The sequence below is a fragment of the Hyla sarda genome, chromosome 7, assembly GCF_029499605.1.
Source record: "Hyla sarda isolate aHylSar1 chromosome 7, aHylSar1.hap1, whole genome shotgun sequence".
Classification (NCBI taxonomy): Eukaryota; Metazoa; Chordata; class Amphibia; order Anura; family Hylidae; genus Hyla; species Hyla sarda.
In genome coordinates, this window is record NC_079195.1 from 152,856,508 (window position 1) to 152,873,599 (window position 17,092).

The 17,092-nt window shown below is 43.3% G+C and overlaps 1 protein-coding gene and 1 long non-coding RNA gene across 3 annotated transcripts in view; one reads left to right on the forward strand and one right to left on the reverse strand.

Moving 5' to 3' along the window:
* LOC130282592 (uncharacterized) overlaps nucleotides 1-17,092 on the forward strand; it is a 140,835-nt gene that overhangs the window by 19,313 nt on the left and 104,430 nt on the right. The gene's annotated exons all lie outside the window — the stretch shown is intronic.
* The window catches only part of PRXL2A (peroxiredoxin like 2A), a 125,830-nt gene continuing 124,468 nt past the window's right edge, over nucleotides 15,731-17,092 (reverse strand). For both annotated transcript variants that reach the window (XM_056530962.1, XM_056530961.1), the window contains one exon: nucleotides 15,731-16,321. In XM_056530962.1, coding sequence (XP_056386937.1) covers nucleotides 16,217-16,321 — 105 coding nt within the window. In that variant the 3' untranslated portion in view covers nucleotides 15,731-16,216. The remainder of the gene's footprint in view (nucleotides 16,322-17,092) is intronic.

The window sequence follows — 17,092 nt, forward strand, 5'->3', positions numbered from 1 at the left end:
GGTGAGGTTAAATCAGGAGTCCTAAATACTTTTAATTGAGAGGATAGTGTTGCTATATAGTAGTTGTGAAGGTCAGGAACTCCAAGACCACCAATGTTCCATTGTCTAGTTAACAAGTTAATGGAAACTCTACGTCTTGCATTTCTCCATATAAAGGCAGATAGCAATGTTCTAATGCGAGTAAAGAAGGATTGTGGTAGGTCTAGCGGTAGTGTTCGATATAGGTAAAGTAGTTTAGGGAGTACCATCATTTTGAAAGAGGCAATGCCAGGAAACCTCAACCCTCCCCAATGCCTCCAACTCTTTTTGAAATTCCCCAAGGAATGGGAGATAGTTTATAGCATACAATTTAGAATAGGAGAAAGGAATCTTAATGCCCAAGTATGTGACATGGTCTGTTTGCCAGTCCAAGGGATAATGGTTCTTAAGGCTGTCAATGAATTGGGGTTTTAAAAGTATAGGCAATATTTTGGATTTAGAAGTGTTTAGTTTATAATAGGACACTTTGCTAAACTGCTCCAATATTCTCAATGCACCTTTCAGAAACTGTTCTGGCTTGGTTAATGTCAGAAAACATCATAAAGAAATTAGATGGTTTCTCGATCCCACCTGTACCCCCTCCACATCAGATTGGGAATGTAGGGATTCAGCCAGGGGTTCCATGCAAAGCACAAAAATAAGAGGGGATAATGGGCAGCCCTGACGTGTACCATTGGATATAGAGAATCTAGAGGATAGTGCACCATTAGTAAAAACTCTTGGACCCGGAGCTGAATATAGGGCTTCAATCGCCCTCATGATATTACCATCAAAACCCAGCTTTTGGAGCACCGAGAAGGCGAAGGACAAATGTATGCGGTCGAATGCCTTCTCAGCATCCAGCGATAAGAATAACGATGGGATTTTTCTCGACACCACATAATGGAGTAGATTGACCACCCTCTGTGTTTTCATAGGCCTGACGATTGCGAATAAAACCCACTTGATCAGATGTAACAAGGTAAGTCATCAAGGGCGCTATCCTGTTGGCTAAGAGTTTAGCATAAATCTTAAAATCTAAGTTTAGGAGGGAGATAGGCCTGAAATTACTGGGTCTATCAGAAGGCTTCCCTGGTTTTGGTAAGGTATCGATGAGAGCTTCCTGATTTTAACTAGGGAAGAAGCCAAGCCGCATTGCCTCGTCAAAGAAATGACATAGATGTGGGTATAAAATGTGGGAAAATGTACGGAAATAGCCAGCGGTTAGACCATCTGGCCCAGGGGCCTTTCCAACAGGTAGATTTTTGATAGCCGTTGCCACTTCAGATACCGTGAAGGGTTTATTAAGGGGGGCTGACTGAGTAACATCTAAATTGGGAAGAGACAAACTCTCCAAGTAGGAAACAATGTCACCATCGGATGGTTGAAAGGTGGAGGGATCTTCTGAGAGATTATATAGGGAGCTGTAATATGCCATAAAACCATCAGCTATTTTTTGAGGGTGGTGTATTTTATGGGTCATAGAAGGGTGCCATAGGTAAGGTATTTTAGATTTTATATGTTTTGCTTTAAGGCGAGAAGCAAGGAGCTTTCCAGCCTTGTTGTCAAAGGCATAGAATTGGGATTTCAATTTATGCAAACATCTGGCATAATCATCAAAGAAGTGTTCATGAATTTGTTGTCTAATGAGTTTTAGTTCCCCAGCAATGGACGTGAAAGGGTTGGATTTGTTCCAGTCCTCCAGCACCCGTTGTTTCTCAAGTAACTCCGTAAGCTTCAGATTGTGTGATTTTTTTTTAAGCGCATGTCCCAGTTTAATAAATGTGCTTCGGATATAAGCCTTATGGGCATTCCATAATGTTGTATCACTGAATGCTCCATTGGAGTTAGTTATGAAATAATGAAGGAGGTCCGCTTCAAGTTGAGATTTGTATTTAGGATTCTTCAAGAGAAAGTTGTTGCAACGCCATAAAAAGGAGCGAGGAGTGCCTAAAGCCTCCTCAAGCTCTAAAGTTACTGTAGCATGATCGGACCATATAAAGGATTCGATGGTGGAGGACTGGACAACATCCAATAAAGGTCTGTCAATCAAAATTAAATCAAGTCTAGAGTAACCATTCATCACTGCCGAATAAAAGGTATAATCCCTCTCACCGGGGTGAAGAATGCGCCATGTATCATATAGGTCTTGAAGGTGTAAGAGACCCGCCAAGGAGAACAGATGCCTCCTTGCATTGTCTGAAATATTCACGTCCACATCAGGAAACACATCAACCTCTTAAGGACTCAGGGCGTACCTGTACGCCCTGAGCACGATCCCCGTATTTAAAACGGGGTCATGCCGTGACCCACGTATCACACCGGGTCGGTCCTGGCTGCTAGTCATAGCCGGGACCCTGGGCTAATAGCGTGCGGCACCAATTGTTGTGCCGCGCGCTATTAACCCTTCAGACGCGGCAATCAAAGTTGACCGCCACGTGTGAAAGTAAACGCTTCCCGGCAGCTCAGTTCGGCTGATCGGGACATTGCGATAAAATCACTATGTCCCGATCAGCTAGGCGGAATCCCCCTTACCTTGCTCCATCGTGTCCGATCTCGGTTTGATTGCTCCAAGCCTGAGCTACAGGCTTGAGCAATCGAGCCCCTATCTCGCTGATCCATGCAATGCTTTGGCTTTGCAGGGATCAGGGTAAGAGATCAGTGTGGGCAGTGTTATAGTCCCCTATGGGAGCTATAACACTGCAAAAAAAAAGTGGAAAAAAAAGTTAACAAAGGTCATTTAACCCCTTTCCCTAATAAAAGTTTGAATCACCCTTCTTTTCCCATAAAAAAACCTGTGTAAATAAAAATAAACATATGTGGTATCGACGCAATTTTGTCGCACAATTAATCTTTTTTCCATTTCGTTGTGGATTTTTTGGTAAAATGACTAATGTCACTGCAAAGTAGAATTGGTGGCGCAAAAAATAAGCAATCATGTAGAATTTTATGTGCAAAATTGAAAGCGTTATGATTTTTAGAAGGTGATTAGGAAAAAATGAAAATGCAAAAACGGAAAAACGCTGAGTCCTTAAGGGGTTAAAGTCACCAGTGAGAACAAGATGACCCCTTCGATGTTTATGGATAAGGTGAATGGTTTTTCTAATAAATCTGAGTTGTCTGACATTGGGTGCATAAAGTGAGGCGATAGTGTACTTGTTGCTATTAATGGAGCAAACCAGGATGACATATCTGCCTACAGGGTCAATTATGTCTTTAATTAAATGAAAGGTGACTGAGTTTTTGATGGCTATCATCACCCCTCTAGATTTAGTATGAAAGTGAGATTGGTATTGTGAGGAAAATCCTTGTGTTTGATGTGAAATGCATCAGATTGTAACAAGTGAGTTTCCTGCACACACAGAATGTCACATATCAGATCATATGTATGAGCGTGTTTGTGGTACATTTAAACCATTAGCGTTAAGGGAAATTACCTTTAAAACCATACTAGATGAAAAAGAAGATAATGATAGGACGTGGAGTCATGTCTGTGCACAGGAATTCAAACAACCTCTCAGGTAGGGGAGTCGGAGTAGGCAAACACCTGTAGAGAAAGGGGGGAAAATAAGAAGAAAGAAGAAAAAGAAAGCAAAGAAATACATCAACATGTTATTTCTGAATAGTAATAAGAAGTAAGCCAAGGTCAGAAATAGGAGATGAACTAATGTCATCTCTGGCAAGACTGGGGGAAGGATCAGTTGACCCTAGGTGAAATGGAGTCAAGGTCTGGTATTAGGATCAGCGATTATTCCAGCAATGCTTTCCTGCTGTATGCATCCAGAATCCACTCTCGGCAGGGAAGATGAGGCGGCAGGAGGACCAGGCAATTCCACGGTTATTCCCCAGGATTTGATTAACTCAGTTCCTTTTGTAGAGAACTTTCTTGTTGCGTAAGGCCAAAGTTATTGGAGCTAGGCTTCTCCGGAGTTGCAGGGTCACTGCAGAAAGGTCAGTGTAGACAGAAACCATGCAGAATCTTTCTGGAAGGGCATCTTTGTTGCGTGCTCTTTTTATCAGTGCCTCCTTGAAACGCTGTCGTCCAAATGCTTTGGCCAGTGTTACTCTGTGTACTCTATCTAATAAGAGATCATTGGAGGAGCAATTTGGCAATAGAAAGCTCATAAAGTCAGTGACATAGTCGGATAGGTCTTTTGCGTTAACTGACTCTGGGATCCCCCTAATTTAATGTTGTTTCGTCGGGAGCGGTCCTCCAAATCTGCGATCTTTGCTCAAAGGTTTGCCACATCAGTTTCTAGGTCATAATGGGCATCAATTAGGTTATTATGAGAAGAGGCAAATTCAGACATCTTTGATTTAGCATGTTCCATCTGATTCTCAACCTCAGTAAGGGCTTGCCTGAGAGGCAATAAATTCTAGGTCATTTTAGCAGAGATGGAAGAGTCGAGTATTAGAAGCATTTTCTTCAAGGTCACTTCAGTGACAGGCACTTCAGAAGCTGGTATAGAGGTAAGGTCTGTCCCAGAAGAAGAGCCTGGCGATCTGGAAGGTGATACGGCCACTTCTTCACCTTCTATGTCCAGAAGTGGATGTTGTTCAAGAGGACTGCTAGAAGCAGGAGAGTTGGGAGCTGAGAGAGTGGCATTATGGATATGGTGCGTAGAGCCATTTCTTAGGGCATCATCTCCAGGTGGCGCCAAATGTGAGAAAATGTCTCTGGATGATCTGTCTGGGGAAGGTGGTAATGAGGTGCTGCGTCTTTGATAACACTTAAGAGGCAGAAATTCATCGTTGGCATCTCCTGAATGTATGCTCAATGGTATTTGAGGTTGCAAAGAAGAAAATCTAGTAGCGTGCCCAGTATACAGAGTGGAATAAAAATCCGTAAGTTTCTTTGGTTTGGAATTATGTTTAGCACGGCGTCTAGATGACATGATAAAGCTGTAATTATATCTAGCAATGTATTAGGATGAATACATAGCACAACAGTTAGGATGAGTTGAGTAGGCAGTGATACATGAAACCCTTATGGTATGAAAGGCTGTCAGAGGTATCAAGTGCAATAGAGCAGGAGAGTTATATGCTGAGGTGCCTCAGGTATAATATATCACAGTCTGATAAGAAAATGGAGGGCTCAAAGAATCTGTTAGGTGCAGACACACTCTTGATAATCAGTGCTTGGAATATGCAGACAGGAACAGGAATGCACTGTTTAGGAGAGCAAAGTCCAGAGCAATTGAGGTTCTCTAGTAAGTATGTAGTGCCAGTGTAAGGCAGGTGCACTACTAGGGCCAGTGAGGTTAAGCAGTTGGAGTGCGCTGTAACTGCTCAAAATGGTGGCCGCACAGGAGACTTGAAGAGAGCCTGTAGAGAGCCTGTTCCAGGAGGGGGGGATTGATTAGTCAACAGGTCTCCTAGGTTTGCCTCGGCACTGATCACTCCCTCTAACCGCTATTTGAGAGGAGAGCAGTGTGGTTGCTTGCTGTGGCAGCAGCAAGCTGAATGACTGAGCGCAGGGAGCTGCACAGCTAATGTGGAGTCCCAGGGACCTTGCAGCAGAGGAAGGCTGGCAGCTGCAGCGCAGGACAGTCTGGGCGGTATGCAGATCGCCTCCCGTAGTTGATGGGGCACTGCACTTACTTGTGGTGACTGGTGCAGGAGAACCATGGGCTAATCTGGTGTGCGGCAGATGGTGCTATAACACACTGTGTGAGTCCTGGGCTCCGGTTGTAAGATGGCGCCCGGAATGCTGTTCTCGGCAGGGGCTCTCCTTCATCTCAATATATCCCCCCTGGTGTAGCGCTGAGAGAGTTGAAACTCACTCCCAATGATCCTGAGAGGTTCCTCCCACAAGGAGGAATAAGGGGTTGTAGGAAGTAAGAAATTTGGGAGTCTCTTTTTGTCGCTCTAAGCAGGAATGCTGAGGAGAGACTTACGCAGACATATTTTCCCTTCCACAGCAGGCCACGCCCCCCCTACCCCAAACTTTTCATTTTCACAAGGAGTAATAGGAGAAAATGCCTCACAAAATTTGTAACCCCGTTTCTCTAGAGTAAGGACATACTTCATATGTGGATGTAAAGTGCTCTGTGGGTGCACTAGAGGGCTCAGAAGGGAAGGAGCGACATTTGGCTTTTGGAGAGCGAATTTTGCTGAAATGGTTTTTGCGGGACATGTCGCATTTAGGAAGCCCCCATGATGCCAGAGCAGTAAAAAAAACAACATGGCATACTATTTTGGAAGCTACACCCCTCAAGGAAGGTAACAAGGGGTAAAGTGGTTGTGGTAAAAATAAAGCAAGTACACTAAGCGATTGTTGAGCTAGCGATTATGTGTCTGTATACAAGAGTGTGAAGTATACAAGTGAGTGAGTTTAAAAGTGAGGGGACTTAAAATTAAGGGACTTTAAATTCAGGAAGTTTAAATAGAAATATATATTTTTTTTCTTTTCTGTAAATTTTTGCTATCCCCAAATCTAGTATGGCCTCCATGTTGGAGAATGCAGTCCAGTGTGCATCTTGCACAATGTATGCGATCCTTGAACAGCAGTTTGAGGGTGCATATTATTGTGCGAGATGTGTGCGAGTTGTTCATTTGGAAGCCCAGATCCTGGATCTAGAGGAGCAACTGGCAACACTGAGACGCATTGACAACCCGCAGAGGAGTCTCCTGCTCACTGAGCAAGTACTCTCTGGGGGTAGAGGTGGGGGAGGATAGTGGGACGGAGGTGCAGGACAGTCAGGCAGTTAGCTGGGTTACAGTTAGAAAACGGGGTAGAGGGAAAAGTGTCAGGGAGGCTAGTCCTGAACTGGCACACCCCAACAAGTTTGCCAGGTTGGCAGATGAGGGGGATGCCATTTCAGAGCTAGCGGTACTGCAGCAGGACTCTGCCTCTGACCACCAGGGGGGTGTCTGCTCCAATAAGGAGAGAGGGAGGAGTGCACGGCAGGTAGTGGGGGACTCAATTATTAGGGGGACAGACAGGGCAATCTGTCACAAAGATCGATGAACAGTGTGTTGTCTTCCTGGCGCTCGAGTTCGGCACATCGCAGATCGGGTTGACAGCTTGCTGGGTGGGGCTGGAGAGGATCCAGCAGTCATGGTACATATTGGCACCAATTACAAAGTAAGAGGTAGGTGGAGTGTCCTTAAAAATTATTTCAGGGACTTAGGCCACAAGCTAAGGCAAGGACCTCCAAGGTAGTATTTTCTGAAATATTACCTGTACCACGAGCCACACCAAAGAGGCAGTGGGAGATTAGGGAGGTAAAAAAGTGGCTCAGAAGCTGGTGTAGGAAGGAGGAGTTTGGGTTCATGGAGACCTGGGCCGACTTCGCTGTCGGTTACCGGCTCTTCCGTAGGGACGGGCTGCACCTCAATGGGGAGGGTGCAGCTGTGCTTGGGGAGAAGATGGCTAGAAGGGTGGAGGAGTGTTTAAACTAGGGACTGGGGGGAGGGAACCTACAACACAGAGGTGGAAGATAGTGTAGATAGAGGGGGGGGGGACTTAATAATGTACCTGGGGGTGGAGCGGAGGGAGTGGTTAGAATAGTTAATAGGGATAGGCATCATAGAAAAGAAAAAAAAACATACACCATTGAAGTGCATGTTGACTAATGCCAGAAGTCTGTCCAATAAAACTGACGAACTGGAGTTGAAAATTTCTAAGGAGGATTATAACATAATAGGTATAATAGAGACTTGGTTGGACGACAGCTGTGACTGGGCGGTAAACATACAGGGTTATAGTCTATTCAGGAAGGATCGGACAAAACGGAAAGGGGGAGGAGTTTGTCTTTATGTAAAGTCCAATTTGAAGGCCGCACTGCTGGAGGATATTTGGGAGAGAAACGATAACATGGAGTCATTATGGGTAGAAATATATGGAGATAAAAATAAAAAAATTCTGATAGGGGTTTGCTATAAGCCACCAAACATAATGAAAGAGCCAGAAGATCAAATATTGAGGCAAATAAACAAGGCAGCAAATCAAAATAATGTGATAATAATGGGAGACTAACTATTCTGATATAAACTGGGAGACTGAGACCTGTGAAGAAAACAGGTTTCTGACTATAGCTAAAGACAATTATCTGTCCCAAATGGTGCAGGGCCCTACCAGAGTTAATATTAACCAACAGACCTGACAGAGTAATTAATGTGCAAGTAGATGGACACTTAGGAAATAGTGATCATAATATAATACATTGTTCTTCAATAAGGGAATCTCTCGAGGGGCCACAAAAACAATGAACTTTAGAAAGGCAAAGTTCGATCAACTCAGAGAAGCCCTTAAAGGGGTACTCCGCCCCTGGCATCTTATCCCTATCCAAAGGATAGGGGATAAGATGTCAAATCACCACGGTCCCGCTGCTGGGGACCCCGAGTTCGCTCTGTGCGTAATGACAGGAGATACAGGGGACGGAGCAGAGTGACGTCATAGCTCCGCCCCTCATGACATCACGGCGAAAAATGTCAAATATGTAAAAAACTGATAAAAAGAAGAAATTATAAACGGGGATCAGGAAAAAGCAAATATATTAAACAAATTCTTCTCCACTGTATTCACTGAGGAAAATGAAATGCCAGGTGAAATACAGTGTGATAAGGTAAACTCCCCAGTACAGGTCACCTGTCTAACCCAGGAAGAAGTACAGTGCTGCCTACAAAAAATCTAAATAGTCAAATCACCAGGTCCAGATGGCATTCACCCCCGTGTTCTAAAGGAATTAAGTAATGTAATTGACAGACCCCTATTTTTAATATTCAGGGACTCTATAGTGACAGAGACTGTTCCCCAGGACTGGCACATGGCAAATGTAGTGCCAATATTTAAGAAGGGGTCAAAAGGTGACCCCGGGAATTATAGACCTGTTAGTTTAACCTTAGGTGTATGTAAATTGTTTGAGGGTTTCCTAAGAGATGCTATTTTGGAATATCTTGGTAAAAATAAATGTATGACCCTGTATCAGCATGGATTTATGAGGGATCGGTCCTGTCAAACTAACCTGATCAGCTTTTACGAGGAGGTGAGCTCCAGACTGGACGAGGGGCAATCGCTGGATGTCATATATCTGGATTTTTCCAAAGCATTTGATACGGTTCCACATAAAAGGTTGGTGCATAAAATGAGAAGGTTTGGGCTGGGGGAGAATGTGTGTAAGTGGGTAAGTAACTGGCTCAGCGATAGGAAACAGAGGGTGGTTATTAATGGTACTTATTCTGATTGGGTGACTGTTACTAGTGGGGTACCACAGGGGTCAGTCTTGGGTCCTGTCCTATTTAATATATTCATTAATGACCTTGCAGAGGGGTTGAATAGTAAAGTAGCAATATTTGCAGATGACACTAAACTCTGTAAAGCAGTAAACACAATAGGGGACAGTGCTACAAATGGATCTGGATAGGTTGGAGGTTTGGGCTGGGAAGTGGCAGATGAGGTTCAACATTGATAAATGAAAGGTAATGCACATGGGGAAGAAAAATCCGGGCTGGGATTATGTATTAAATGAGAGAACACTTGGAACGACTGACATGGAAAATGACTTAGTAGTCTAAGTTAACAGCTTAGCTGTAGTGACCAGTGTCGGGCAGCTGCTGCCAAGGTTTATTAAATTCATGGCGTGCATCAATAGGGGCATAGATGCCCACGGCAAGGAAATAATTCTACCGCTGTACAAATCACACATTGAATACTGTGTACAGTACTGGGCACCAGTGTACAAGAAAGATATAGTGGAGCTGGAGAGGGTTCAAAGATGGGCAACCAGAGTAATACGGGGAATGGGAGGACTACAGTACCCAGAAAGATTATCAGAATTAGGGTTATTTAGTTTAGAAAAAAGAAGGCTTAGGGGAGACCTAATAACTATGTATAGATATATCAGGGGACAGTACAGAGATTTCTCCCGTGATCTACTTATACCCAGGACTGTATCAATAACAAGGGGGCATCCTCTACGTCTAGAGGAAAGAAGGTTTCTACAACAGCACAGACGGGGGTTCTTTACTGTAAGCGCAGTGAGACTGTGGTATTCTCTCCCGGAGGAGGTGGTCATGGTGAACTCTGTAATAGAGTTCAAAAAGGGTCTGGATGCATTTTTGGAGAGTAATAACATTGCTGGTTATGTATATTAGATTTATAGGGACAGAATATTGATCCAGGGATTTCTTCTGACTGCCATATGTGGAGTCGGGAAGGAATTTTTACCTCTAGTAAGAGGGTTTTTTGCCTTCCTCTGGATCAACTCAACTCAAAAGGGACTTATTAGGGTTATTGGTTGAACTTGATGGACTCTGGTCTTTTTTCAACCTTAAGAACTATGTTACTATGTAAAGTGAGCCTTATCACCCCACAGGTGATTGACAACCTTTTGTTAAAGTGGGACGTAAAAATAAAAAAACAAAAAGTTTTTTTTTTTATAAAATGCTGCTGTTACCCCAAATGTTTCATTTTCACAAGGGGTAATATGACGAAAAGCCCCCAAAAATGTGTAACTCCATTTCTTCTGAGCATGGAAATACCCCATATGTGGATGTTAAGTGCTCTGCGGGTGCACTACAATGCTCAGAAGAGAAGGAGCGCCATTGGGCTTTTGGAGAGAGAATTTGGTTGGATTGGAAGTCGGGGGCCATGTGCATTTACAAAGACCCCATGGTGCCCCTCACGTGACCCGATTTTGGAAACTACACCCCTACGGGAGGCTTGCATTGAGGGGCGGAGCGTGGCGTCACATGGGGGCGGAGGCGTGACGTCACAGGCCGCCGGCCTTGTGGTCATCCGTAATCAGACCCGGAGCGAACACGCTCTGGTGACTGATTACAAACGGGTTGCCGCGTGCATGATCACGGGGGTACCCAGAAGCGGGACTCCCGCTATCAGGCATCTTATCCCCTATCCTTTGGACAGGGGATAAGATGTCTAAGCACCGGAGAACCCCTTTAAGCGTTAATAACTCTGGGATGCCTTTACTTTTCATTCTGATTCCGAGATGGTTTTTTCATAACATATTCTACTTCATGCAAGTGGTAATTTTTTGCCTATAATTGCATTATTTCTTGGTGAAAAATTCTAAAATTTTGTGAAATTTAGCATTTTTCTAACTATGAAGCCCTCTGCTTGTAAGGAAAACAGACATTCCAAATAAATTATACATTGATTCACATATACAATATGTCTATTTCATGTTTGCATCATAAAGTTGACATGTTTTTACTTTTGGAAGACATCAGATGGCTTCCAATTTTTCACAACATTTTAAAAATTGGAATTTTTCAGGGACCAGTTCAGTTTTGAAGTGGATTTGAAGGGCCTTCATGTTAGAAATATCCCACAAATGACCCCATTATAAAAACTGCACCCCTCAAAGTATCCCAAATGACATTCAGTAAGTGTGTTAACCCTTTAGATGATTCACAGGAATAGCAGCAAAGTGAAGGAGAAAATTCTAAATCTTAATTTTTTACACTCGCATGTTCTTGTAGACCCAGTTTTTGAATTTTCACAAGGTGTAATAGGTGATAGAGCCCCCCAAAATTTGCAACCCAATTTCTCTCGAGTAAGTAAATACCTCATATGTGTATGTCAAGTGTTCGGCGGGCGCAGTAGAGGGCTCAGAAGGGAAGGAGCAACAATGGGATTTTGGAGAGTGAATTTTGCTGAAATGGTTTTTGGGGGGCATGTCGCATTTAGGAAGCCCCTATGGTGCCAGAACAGCAAAAAAAAAAAAAAAAACATAGAATACTATTTTGGAAACTACACCACTTAAGAAACGTAACAAGGGGTACAGCGAGTCGTGTTTGATAACTTTTTGTTAAAGTCTGATGTGTAAATGAAATTTTTTTTTTCACAATAATGCTGTTTTTTCGCCAAATTTAACATTTTTACAAGGGGTAATAGGAGAAAATGACCCCCAAAATTTGTAACCCCATTTCTTCTGAGTATGGAAATACCCCATGTGTGGACGTCAAGTGCTCTGCTGGCGCACTACAATGCTCAGAAGAGAAGGAGCGCCATTGAGCTTTTGGAGAGAGAATTTGTTTGGAATGGAAGTCCGGGGCCATGTGCGTTTACAAAGCCCCTCGTGGTGCCAGAACAGTGGACTCCCCACATGTGACCCCATTTTGGAAACTACACCCCTCACAGAATGTAATAAGAGGTGCAGTGAGTATTTACACCCCACTGGCGTTTGACAGATCTTTGTAACAGTGGGCTGTGCAAATTAAAAATGTAATTTTACATTTTCATGGACCACTGTTCCAAAAATCTGTCAGACACCAGTGGGGCGTAAATGCTCACTGTACCTGTTATTACATTACATGAGGGGTGTAGTTTCCAAAATGGGGTCATATGTGGGGGGGATCCATTGTTCTGGCACTATGGGGGCTTTGTAAACACACGTGGCCTTCAATTCCGGACAAAATTTCTCTTCAAAAGCCCAGTGGTGCTTCCTCTCTTCTGAGCATTGTAGTGCACCCGCAGAGCACTTTACATCCACAAATGTGGAATGTTCTTACTCAGAAGAAATGGGGTTACAAATTTTGGGGGCTTTTTTTCCCTATTTTCTCTTGTGAAAATAAAATATTTAGGGTAACACCAGCATTTTAGTGAAAAAAAAAATTCTTAATTTTTCCATCCAAATTAATAAAAATTCTTTAACCACCTGTGGGGTGTTAAGGCTCACTATACCCCTTGTTACATTCCGGGAGGGGAATAGTTTCCAAAATGGGGTCACGTGGTTTTTTTTTTGCGTTTATGTCAGAACTTCTGTAAAATCAGCCACCCCTGTGCAAATCACCAATTTAGGCCTCAAATGTACATAGTAACATAGGGGGAGATTTATCAAAACCTGTCCAGAGGTAAAGTTGCCCATAGCAACCAATCAGATTGCTTCTTTCATTTTTTTGAAAGGCCTCTGAAAAATGAAAGAAGCGATCTGATTGGTTGCTATGGGCAACTCAGCTACTTTTCCTCTGCACAGGTTTTGATATATCTCTCCCATAGTTCATAAGGTTGAAAAAAGACCAGAGTCTATCTAGTTCAACCTATGACCCTAATGCGTCCCTACTGAGTTGATCCACAGGAAGGCAAAAAAACCCTCATACTAGAGGTAAAAATTCCTTCCAGACTCCAAATATGGCAGTCAGAATAAATCCCTGAATAAACGTTCTGTCCCTATAAATCTAGTATCCATAACCAGCGATGTTATTACTCTCCAAAAATGCATCCAGCCCCTCTTTGAACTCTATTACAGAGTTCACCATGACCACCTCCTCCGGGAGAGAATTCCACAGTCTCACTGCTCTTACATTAAAGAACCCCCGTCTGTGCTGGTGTAGAAACCTTCTTTGCTCTAAACGTAGAGGATGCCCCCTTGTTATAGATACAGTCCTGGATATAAATAGATCATGGGAGAGATCTCTGTACGGCCCCCTGATATATTTATACATAGTTATTAGATCTCCCCTAAGCCTTTTTTTTTCTAAACTAAATAATCCCAATTCTGATAATCTTTCTGGGTACTGTAGACCTCCCATTCCCCGTATTACTCTAGTTGCCCGTCTTTGAACCCTCTCCAGCTCCACTATATCTTTCTTGTACACTGGTGCCCAGTACTGTACACAGTATTCTATGTGTGGTCTGACTAGTGATTTGTACAGTGGTAGAATTATTTCCTTGTCGTGGGCATCTATGCCCCTATTGATGCACCCCAATAGTGCCCCAATAATGCACTCTCACTTATGAGCCCTGCTGTGCATCCGCAGAGCATTTTATGCCCACATATGGGGTATTTCCGTGCTCAGGAGAAATTGCGTTACCAATTTTGTGGGTCTTTTTTTTTGTTTTTACCGCTTGTGAAAATAAAAAGTATGGGGCAACAACAGCTTGTTAGTATAATTTTTTTAATTTTTTTACACTAACAGGCTGGTGTAGCCCCCAACTTTTCCTTTTCATAATGGGTAAAAGGAGAAAAAGTAGTGCAATTTCTCCCGAGTACGGAAATACCTCATATGTGGCCCTAAACTGTTTCCTTGAAATACGACAGGGCTCCGAAGTGAGAGAGCGCCATGCGCATTTGAGGACTACATTAGGGATTGCATAGGGGTTAACATAGGGGTATTCTACCCCAGTGATTCCCAAACAGGGTGTTTTGCAACAGCTGGAGGCTCCATTTTGGAAACACTGCCGTATGATACGTTTTTTCATTTTTATTGGGGGGGGGGGGCGGCGGGGGGGACAGTGCAAGGGGTGTATATGTAGTGTTTTACCCTTTATTATGTGTTATTGTAGTATAGTGTAGTGTTTTTAGGGTACATTTGCACTGGGAGGCGTTTACGGTGTGTTTCCCGCTAGGAGTTTGCGTTGCGGTGAAAAATTTGCAAACTTGAAGCAGAAAACTCACTGTAAACTCGCCCGTGTGAATGTACCCTGTACATTCACATGGGGGGGGGCAAACCTCCAGCTGTTTCTAAACTATAATGCCCAGCATGTACTGACAGACTGTGCATGCTGGGAGTTGTACTTTTGCAACAGATGGGGACACACTGGTTGGAAAACCTTCAGTTAGGTTCTGTTACCTAACTCAGTATTCTCCAACCAGTGTGCTTCCAGCTGTTGCAAAACTACAACTCCCAGCATGTACTGATTGCCGAAGGGCATGCTGGGAGATGTAGTTATGCAAAAGCTGGAGGTATGCAACTACAACACCCAGCATGTCTAGACAGCTGTTTGGGCATGCTGGGATTTGCAGTTTTGTAACATCTGGAGGGCTACAGTTTAGAGACCACTGCACAGTGATCTCCAAACTGTGGCCCTCCAGATGTTGCAAAACTACAAATCCCAGCATGCCCAGACAGCAAACTGCTGTGAGGGCATGCTAGGAGTTGTAGTTTAGCAAGATCTAGAGGGCCACAGTTTAGAGATCACTGCACAGTGATCTCCATACTGTAGCCCTCCAGCTGTTGCAAAACTACAAATCCCAGCATGCCCAAACAGCTGTCTGGGCATGCTAGGAGTTGTAGTTTCGCAACATCTGGAGGGCTATAGTTTAGAGACCACTGTATAGTGGTCTCAGACTGTAGCCCTCTAGATGTTGCTAGGCAACTCACTGGCTTTCGTAGGATTCAGGGAGCCGCATCGCCGTTCTCTTCTGCCGCCGACCCCCACCGCAGCTGACGATTTGTAAGTGGATATTCGGCGCTGGTCCTCTGTCATTTTCCCAATTCTGCCCGGCCTATTGTGGGTGGGCAGAACGAGGAAACCGAAAGTTAACCTCCCCGCCCCCGATCTGCTATTGGTCGTCGCTTCTTGACGACCAGTAGCAGGGATAGGAGGGGTGGCACCCCTACGACCTCACTCATCTCCCTTCAGGGGGATCGAGGACGTCTTGGACAAACGCTATCCCCCTTATATTTAGGGTCACCGAGTCACCATAGACCCATATGACCCGGAATCGGCACAAATCGCTGGTGCGAATTCGCTGACATGGGGGGGGGGCTCTCAGGACACACCTGGGCATTTGGACAGGATGCCTGCTGAATGATTTCAGCAGGCATCCAGGTCCCCGCGCAGCTGGATACGCCCTGGGTCCTTAACAATCAAAAACCAAGGGGGTGTCCATACGTCCTGGTTCCTTAAGGGGTTAAGTACCAGGATGCGTCTCCAACAGGTTAAATGACAGGTACACTTTAACAGTCTACACAATAAAAACAATATAGCTGTTCTGACACCAGAAGGAGTTACAATCACTAAAAAGAGAGAATGTATCTTTATTGTAACTGGACCAATGTCAGAAACAGATAATTGCATAGAAATCTCTACCAAAGTTTACTAAGCAGGATGAATACACACAAAGAACAAACTGAGTGTTCAAAATAGGGACAAGGCTGATGGTGACAGGGAAAATGGAATTAATAGCTGGAAGCATCTCTACATAGGCTTTAGTAAATTAAACTGTTTAAAAAATGTGGAGCTGTTGCTCATAGCAACCATTCAGATTGTTACTTCAGACATCTTGCTGAACAGAATGGTTGTTACAAGCGATGCCACTACTTTTCCTTTGCATTAGATTTGATAATTTTTCATCAATCTGTCTTATGTACATTTATCAATAAAACCCAACAATGCTTCTATTACCAGTATAATAAATAAGTTGCTAAAGAATTATACCACCCATAGAAAGTCATGTTAATTTCTGTCTGCTGCCAGACTACTTTATGTGGAAAACTATGCACACGTTTAATTGAGTTTAGTCTTCCTGTTTATCTTCTTAGCAGCTTCAAGGACATCCATCAAATTTGCTTTATCTCCATATTCCTTCTCACGATGCTCAAGAAGAATTCCCTGGAAATTGTAAAATGAACACGTTATAAAAGCAAGCCTGTGTCATTTGCATTAGCTCTCCTCAGCCATAGTCTACAATAAGGTATCAGAAAAAGGAATGATCAGGCAGCATTGTATCAGTACAAACAAAACCTACATAAATAAGGCCACAAGTGCACACAATGTATGACAAAAAAAAAATTGGGGACACACTAAAGCAACCGATAAAAACAACCAAAGCAGCCCCAAAAAAATAGAAAAAAACGATAGACAAAATGTAATGACAATTGTATCAAAACTTTATTGAGCACTATAACAAACAACAGGGACAACCCTAAGATACACCCCCCCCCCCCCCATAAAAAACAAAAACACTACAGACAATAAAAGCAGCGGTGGGGGAACACCATAATAGGACTAGTAATATGAATAGTAAGCATACACAGTGATAATAAATTACTCAATCTAGCAAATATTGCAGGTCCAAAAGGAACACACAAAGAATTGCAAATAAATATTGCAGGGTATATGTGCACCTGAAAGGTGGCTAAGCTGAGCTGGTAATGCCTCTAAGAATAAGGACAGATAATAATGGGCAAAACAATCTGTTGATCAGTAATACAGGAACTCACAGATAATAATGGGCAAAACAATTTGTTGATCAGTAATACAGGTACTCGGATAATAATGGGCAAAACTATCTGTTACTCAGTAATACAGGTACTCTGGTAATAATGGGCAAAGCAATCTGTTACTCAGTAATACAGGTACTCTGGTAATAATGGGCAAAGC